Raw genomic sequence first — 8,127 nt, 5'->3', positions numbered from 1 at the left:
GTCTCCTGATGTGAAACACACAGCTATAAAACTGAACAGATCTCAAACACACAGCAACAAAAATAACCGAGTTATAAAACACGTCACACACAGAGGAGCTTCCTGAGTAACCGCTAACACACTCCCTGTAGACACGTGACCCCATTTACACCAACGCTTCAGAGGTTTACACTCCATATCTGACTTTCATTAAAGCGCTCGCTCTCTACATTCTTACATCACTGTTTATTAATGAGAGTGAGTCAGTGAGTGAATCAGTGAGTGAGTGAATGAGTCAGTGAGTGAATCAGTGAGAGTGAATGAGTCAGTGAGTGAATCAGTGAGAGTGAGTGAATGAGTCAGTGAGTGAATCAGTGAGAGTGAGTGAATGAGTCAGTGAGTGAATCAGTGAGAGTGAGTGAATTAGTCAGTGAGTGAATCAGTGAGAGTGAGTGAATGAGTCAGTGAGTGAATCAGTGAGAGTGAGTGAATGAGTCAGTGAGTGAATCAGTGAGAGTGAGTGAATGAGTCAGTGAGTGAATCAGTGAGAGTGAGTGAATGAGTCAGTGAGTGAATCAGTGAGAGTGAGTGAATGAGTCAGTGAGTGAGTAAATGAGACAGTGATTGAGTCAGTGAGTGAATCAGTGAGAGTGAGTGACTGAGTCAGTGAGTGAATCAGTGAGAGTGAGTGAATGAGTCAGTGAGTGAATCAGTGAGAGTGAGTGAATGAGTCAGTGAGTGAATCAGTGAGTGAGTGAATGAGTCAGTGAGTGAATCAGTGAGAGTGAGTGAATGAGTCAGTGAGTGAATCAGTGAGAGTGAGTGAATGAGTCAGTGAGTGAATCAGTGAGAGTGAGTGAATGAGTCAGTGAGTGAGTAAATGAGACAGTGATTGAGTCAGTGAGTGAATCAGTGAGAGTGAGTGAATGAGTTAGTGAGTGAATCAGTGAGAGTGAGTGAATGAATCAGTGAGTGAATCAGTGAGAGTGAGTGAATGAATCAGTGAGTGAATCAGTGAGTGAGTGAATGAGTCAGTGAGTGAATCAGTGAGAGTGAGTGAATGAGTCAGTGAGTGAATCAGTGAGAGTGAGTGAATGAGTCAGTGAGTGAATCAGTGAGAGTGAGTGAATCAGTGAGTGAGTGAATGAGTCAGAGTGAGTGAGTCAGTGAGTGAATCAGTGAGAGTGAGTGAATCAGTGAGTGAGTGAATGAGTCAGTGAGTGAATCAGTGAGTGAGTGAATGAGTCAGTGAGTGAATCAGTGAGAGTGAGTGAATGAGTCAGTGAGTGAATCAGTGAGTGAGTGAATGAGTCAGTGAGTGAATCAGTGAGAGTGAGTGAATGAGTCAGTGAGTGAATCAGTGAGAGTGAGTGAATGAGTCAGTGAGTGAATCAGTGAGAGTGAGTGAATGAGTCAGTGAGTGAATCAGTGAGAGTGAGTGAATGAGTCAGTGAGAGTGAATCAATCAGTGAAAGTGAGCCGGTGAGTCAGTGAGTGGGTGAGTGAATGAGTCAGTCAGTGAATCAGTGAGAGGAGTTGATGTGAGACGACCCTCTGAGTGCTTTATATTTCAGTTGAATCACTGGTTGTTCTGCGGCGCGTCACACAGACAGATGAATGCAGTCTACAATGGAGCGGTGCATGATAGGAAACAAGCTCAGAGTCATCACTGTTCACCTTGTAGTGCACTCCGAATCCTGCTGCGAGAGCCGAGTGTGTGACAGTGATTAATATGTTTACAGTGACAGAACGGGTAATTCACACACACACACACACACACACACACACACTATAGACTGCCTGTCACATCCCATCACGACAGCCAGCTGAGATAATGAGACACTGGTAGGAACCAGAGAGAGAGAGAGAGAGAAAGAAAGAGAGAGAGAAAGAGAGAATTCAAAGATGAAATGAAGGAGTGAGAGATGTTCAAAGCAGGGTGGGTGGGGGGGGGGAGGGAGAGATTTTTATTCTGTTGGTCTCTTGGCCGCAGTGAAGCTCATCTGAGGAACCGCATCAGCCAACACGATTATGGAAATGTGCTGCTGCCTACAGGTGTGTGTGTGTGTGTGTGTGTGTGTGAGAGAGAGAGTAGTGTGTGTGTGTGTCACACTTAAAGGGATTTGAAATGCAGAGAGAGAGAGAGAGAGAGAGAGAGAGGAACAGTGCACTGTTATCCTGCTGTACACCCTGTCATGAGCAAGTGAATTAAACACAAAGGTGATAAAGTGTACAAACACACAAACAGCCCAAATATCAACAACACGGAAGAGTCACTGTGGATAAACAACCGAACAGAAAGCTCACACTGTGATGTTTCTCTTTAACGTGCGGTAAACGTGAGTAACACTGCACTCGCGATGTCCTTGTAAACAGTAACGTACAGGTTGTGATGACATCATTTCTCACATCAGGAAGTTCAGCATGTGAAAAACAAACATGGAGCCCTTCATGAAACTCTATTTTGTTTGCTGTGTCGGAGCACGTGAAGAACACGCAAAGTTACTTTAAACACGCTTACACTCTCAGGCCTGAGTGACCACTGCTTCTATTACTCTACTGACCTTACAGCAGCGTTAGCAACAAGCTAACCATCAAACAACATCGAGCAGCCTTAGCAACAAGCTAACCACAAGGCAACATTGGGTAGCATTAGCAACAAGCTAACATCAAACAACATCAAGCAGCCTTAGCAACAAGCTAACCATCAAACAACATTGAGTAGCCTCAGCAACAAGCTAACCACCAGGCAACATCAGGTAACATTAACAACAAGCTAACCATCAAACAACATCGAGCAGCCTTAGCAACAAGCTAACCATCAAACAACATCGAGCAGCCTTAGCAACAAGCTAACCATCAAACAACATCAAGTAGGCTTAGCAACAAGCTAACCACCAGGCAACATCGGGTAGCATTAGCAAGAAGCTAACCATCAAACAACATCTTACTATGGCTTTGCCCGCCAAGTTGCCGTAGCCTTGTCCACGGCTACCTTGGACAATGTTAGTTAGCATGTAAAAACAGAGTTATGCTAACATGAATAACGTTAACTTATCTGAAGTCCTTTCAGAAATTTGTTTTAGCATAATCTTGCCAAATAAACGGAATGTAGAAATCTTTCTTTTCTAGTAGCGTTAGCTACCCGATATGATTTTGAAATTGAAAAGAGTTTGCTAGCATGTCAGATGGCGCTTCACTGACTAGCTAGCTTAAAGTTAAACCACCATGATGGCACAGCATGCGTTCATTTTGTGAATTCACATTTCCGTCTTTGGTAACGGCGTTAGGTTTTGTAAGCGTTGTGGCAATAATACAACAATGCGTTGACAGAAAATGTACTTTTAATACTTAAGTATTTTTAAAAGCAAGTACTTCAGTACTTTAACTTGAGTAAAAATTTGACTGGACAACTTTCACTTGTATCGGAGTCACATTTGACCAGTGGGATCTGGACTCTGACTTAAGTAATGAATTTGGGTTCTTTGTCCCAGTCTGAAAACTGAGCAGTGTGCAATGTGAAACTAAGTTTTATTCAATTAAATAATGGCCAGACGCTAACACGTCCGTAGGAAATAGACGCAGCTGTTACGCTGCTGTGTGATGTAACTAAGCTGTAATCTGATTAGCTGACAAGGTGTTGATGCTGTTTTGTGTGCTGTGATTGAGCCGTGCTACCACATGGCTAGAAATGGAGACAAAGAAGCGGAGCGGTACGTTAGAGGCCTGGTTTTCAAAAAGGCCTTGAACCACAGGTAAGCCTGTAATTTTAGTCGTCGCTACGATTACCGAGTGAAATACATCTGTATACGGGTCGTGTATAAATGCTGGTCGGCTGAATATTAAATTATAAATAAATATTGATCGTTATCCCATTATTGTCTACAGCCTGTTTTGGGTCAAACCCGCCCACTCGGCACGCTCAGAACGTTGACATTGTTTACATTTTAACTCATGACGGAATGCAGTGTATCCTTGTAGAGGAGTCACATATCGAGACTCGACATCTGTCATGCAGTTAATGTTAACTGTAATCGTTAAAATAATAAATATATACGAGATTATACATACACTACCGTTCAAAAGTTTGGGGTCACTTTGAAATGTGCTTATTTTTGAAAGAAAAGCACTGTTCTTTTCAATGCAGATCACTTTAAACTAATCAGAAATCCACTCTATACATTGCTAATGTGGTAAATGACTATTCTAGCTGCAAATGTCTGGTTTTTGGTGCAATATCTCCATAGGTGTATAGAGGCCCATTTCCAGCAACTCTCACTCCAGTGTTCTAATGGTACAATGTGTTTGCTCATTGCCTCAGAAGGCTAATGGATGATTAGAAAACCCTTGTACAATCATGTTAGCACAGCTGAAAACAGTTGAGCTCTTTAGAGAAGCTATAAAACTGACCTTCCTTTGAGCAGATTGAGTTTCTGGAGCATCACATTTGTGGGGTCGATTAAATGCTCAAAATGGCCAGAAAAATGTCTCGACTATATTTTCTATTCATTTTACAACTTATGGTGGGAAATAAAAGTGTGACTTTTCATGGAAAACACAAAATTGTCTGGGTGACCCCAAACTTTTGAACAGTAGTGTATATACACACACACACCTAATTTGAATTAATCTGAAGTGAATAGACTTGTGCAAAAGGCAACAGAGCAGCTCCTTTCACAGAAAAGAAGGATAAAGGGGAAAGATAGAACATATAAACACCTGGATCAGGTTCAGTACCTGATCTCACTTCAGACTCTTACAGAAGCTTTAGAATTCGATCAACACTCAGACTGTTCAGAAATTGAATAATGAATCAAAAAGAAATTTGATTAAACAAAAATGATTTTTTTTTGTTTACAAAATCAAGGTATTGTAACTGTGACTTGATTTTGTAAACATCAAAAACATATAAATTTTTGTATTGTCAAATTTCTTTTTGATTCATTACTGGGTGGCAGTTCTATTAAAATGTTTAGTATTGATTTCCATCACTTCAGACTCTATTCTGCTGTTTACAATAAATTATGGGCGGCACGGTGGTGTAGTGGTTAGCGCTGTCGCCTCACAGCAAGAAGGTCCTGGGTTCGAGCCCCGGGGCCGGCGAGGGCCTTTCTGTGTGGAGTTTGCATGTTCTCCCCGTGTCCGCGTGGGTTTCCTCCGGGTGCTCCGGTTTCCCCCACAGTCCAAAGACATGCAGGTTAGGTTAACTGGTGACTCTAAATTGAGCGTAGGTGTGAATGTGAGTGTGAATGGTTGTCTGTGTCTATGTGGTAGCCCTGTGATGACCTGGCGACTTGTCCAGGGTGAACCCCGCCTTTCGCCCGTAGTCAGCTGGGATAGGCTCCAGCTTGCCTGCGACCCTGTAGAACAGGATAAAGCGGCTACAGATAATGAGATGAGATGAGACAATAAATTGGAAATTCCTCCCAAACCCCTTGAAATGGTCTCAGATAAACCCAGTTTTCTTGCCTGTGGTTCGCGGTGAAGAGCTTCAGCCTTTTTAATCGTACCCTCCTGTTCTCTGCTTCGGATCCTTTTATTCCCCTAAACTTTGCGACCACTGGGCTCCTCCCACTTTTTTCCCAACCAAACAACTCCCAGAGGCTCATGAATATTCACAAGTTAAAGTTTGCTAAAGCAAAACAATAATGTTAGCTCAGAAAGCAGGAACATTTTCATGGCTCCTGTATCACCATGGCAACAGGACAAACAAAATTAAAAAATTGTAAACACTGACTAAACTGAAAATATTTGTATTTCTGCAATTGTGTTTGACCAATCATTAAGCTGCACTATTTCTGGCTCCGCCCACATGTCCCTGTTCATTACATGTTAGCTGAAGTTATTGTTATTAACATTACTGAATTATTTTTTTCCCCGCTCATTGCTAATATTTAGCGCTAACACATCGGTTAGCATTTTGCGCAGCACGCTAGACATTTACTTCACTATAAAATTATCCACAGTGGAACAGAAAAGAGTGAGAGAGAGAGAGAGAGAGAGAGAGAGGGCGTGTTTGAGCATGTGTGTGTGAGAGAGAGAGTGTAAATGGTTTATTGTTGGGACAGAAACACAGATTACACTGAAGGAGGAATTAAATCTAATTTACATAAAAATGAATATTCCTATACATCAAAGGAAAACAAAGGCATAATTATTATAACAATAATAACAACAATAATAATAAGTCTCCCTGCTTTTGTTTATTACAGATCTCCAATGTGAAGATCCGACTCTTCCTCCGACCCATAAACCCACACCGGGAACCCGCCTGGGGTCAAAGGTCACTGAAGCGGAACCATTTTTAAATAGAGACGTTCTGTTTATGAGAAGAGACAGTGTGTGTGTGTGTGTGTGTGTGATGCTGTTCATCTTTACTCCTGAATACAATATGACCAAGTGCTCTCTCACTCTCTCTCTCACACACACCTGAGTGGAACACCTGGAATAAAACAGTGGCAGCTGGATGTCTGTAAAAATGTGCCTGTACGAACTGCATCTTGCTCACAGGGCTGATTTTATTAACTGTAATTTAAATATCGTGATTTTGAGCTTTTCCAGTAAACGCAATTGAGTGTGAGATTGTTTTGAAAACGTTTTCTAATTGGTGAAATAATCAAATTATAACAAACAAGCAAAAACAATTTTAACTTTTAAAGTGGATTTGGTTCAATTTACCAACTTAATTTATTATTAATTAACGCATTTGAGTTTCCGTGCTGCATTTAAAACATTAACTCATTTACTGTAATTAGAGCACTTAGATTATGATTTAAGCACTCATACATCATAATCATCTTGGAAAGTGGGGAATAAACTTTAAAAAAAAAAAAAAAACCCTGTTCATGTAAAAAATAAAATAAAATCTCATCCTAATTATTAACTCATTTGACCCTGATGTTTACTCTGCTACTGATCACGGTTGTTATCGGATTAGCATCGCTGCTGCTGTAAAGCGCTTCTCAAAACTCTTTAAAGAGGCCAAGGACCCCGTTGTGTGTAAAATAAACTCACAGACGCCATCAGTACAGATTTATTTCCTAAAAACAGGATTCAGATTCTTCTGATCTGATTTTTTGGATCCACAGAGATTTCACTTCTTAAATTTTCCTCCCCGAGAAGACGTCTGAGCCGAGGTGACTCTGGTGCCTGGACACTAACAAACAAAATACAGAAAAACAACCACCGCTCTACATGGTCATGTGATCTTTAGGAGGCGGGGCTACATCAATGAGAAATGACTGTTTAGTACATTCGAACACTGTGTGTGTGCGTAAAACCTCAGGATAACTGACTACCGTATCCAGAGAATTGGGATTAATAATCCGATCAGAGAAAGGAAGTGATCCGAACAGCACGCTTGTGAAAACGTGTAACACACAGTCGGAGTGACCAGATTATATTTCAGGCATTAGTAATAAACCAGAATCAAACGGTTGCCTAGGAGACGGTGTGTGATGTGATGTCAGGTGTGTGTGATTTCTCACAGCACACACTGCAGATACTGAAAAGAAATCAAATCCCCCGAGGGTCAGGTGTGTAAAGAAAGAAGAGAGAGAGCAGAATTGCCCCTGCGGAGAACCGGCGCTGTCCCGGTAGGGCTTAAACACGGTTCTCACTGTTCCTCCTTGTTTAATCCTTGTTAAGTCTCTCGCTGAGATCACACTCTGTTAGAAAAATACTCTGAAAACATAATGCGGCGTGGAAGTCCTCCGCCCAAAAACATGGCACTTTTTTCTCCTCCCACCCTTCGTGACGTTCTCCGTTAAAACGCCGTACTGTTGCCACGGCGATTGTGCAACTTGCTTCATAGAGTCTTAAAGTTTTAACGTCACATGGAAGCCATTTTCTGACGTCCTGATACAGCTCCTGATTGGACGACAAATAAGGTCCTGATTGGTCCACGTCAGAGGAAGAGCTGAGTCTATAAACGAGTGTGTGTGTGAGAGAGAGAGAGAGAGAGAGAGAGAGAGAGAGAGGAGTGAGAGTGTGTGTGTCAGTCAATCAGTACAGGACGTTGTTGGGTCCCTTATTTTGGATTCGAAGAGCTTGAATGCTGGAGAGGATTTTCTTCTGATGGCCAGCAAGAGTCACGCCCAACCGCAACAGATCCCTGGAGGAAAAGAGACTTTAAACTTCAAAAAATTT

General features: G+C 41.8%; 1 protein-coding gene across 5 annotated transcripts in view; it reads right to left on the bottom strand.

Moving 5' to 3' along the window:
- Window positions 1-6,008: 6,008 nt before the first annotated feature.
- Window positions 6,009-8,127, bottom strand: part of LOC132875658 (ephrin type-B receptor 4a-like) — a 39,332-nt gene continuing 37,213 nt past the window's right edge. For all 5 annotated transcript variants that reach the window (XM_060912597.1, XM_060912599.1, XM_060912600.1 and 2 more), the window contains exon 17: window positions 6,009-8,092. In XM_060912597.1, coding sequence (XP_060768580.1) covers window positions 7,984-8,092 — 109 coding nt within the window. In that variant the 3' untranslated portion in view covers window positions 6,009-7,983. The remainder of the gene's footprint in view (window positions 8,093-8,127) is intronic.

The sequence above is a fragment of the Neoarius graeffei genome, chromosome 28, assembly GCF_027579695.1.
Source record: "Neoarius graeffei isolate fNeoGra1 chromosome 28, fNeoGra1.pri, whole genome shotgun sequence".
Classification (NCBI taxonomy): domain Eukaryota; kingdom Metazoa; phylum Chordata; class Actinopteri; order Siluriformes; family Ariidae; genus Neoarius; species Neoarius graeffei.
Note: the sequence above shows the minus strand (reverse complement) of the source record. Positions and strands in the feature narration are given on the sequence as shown.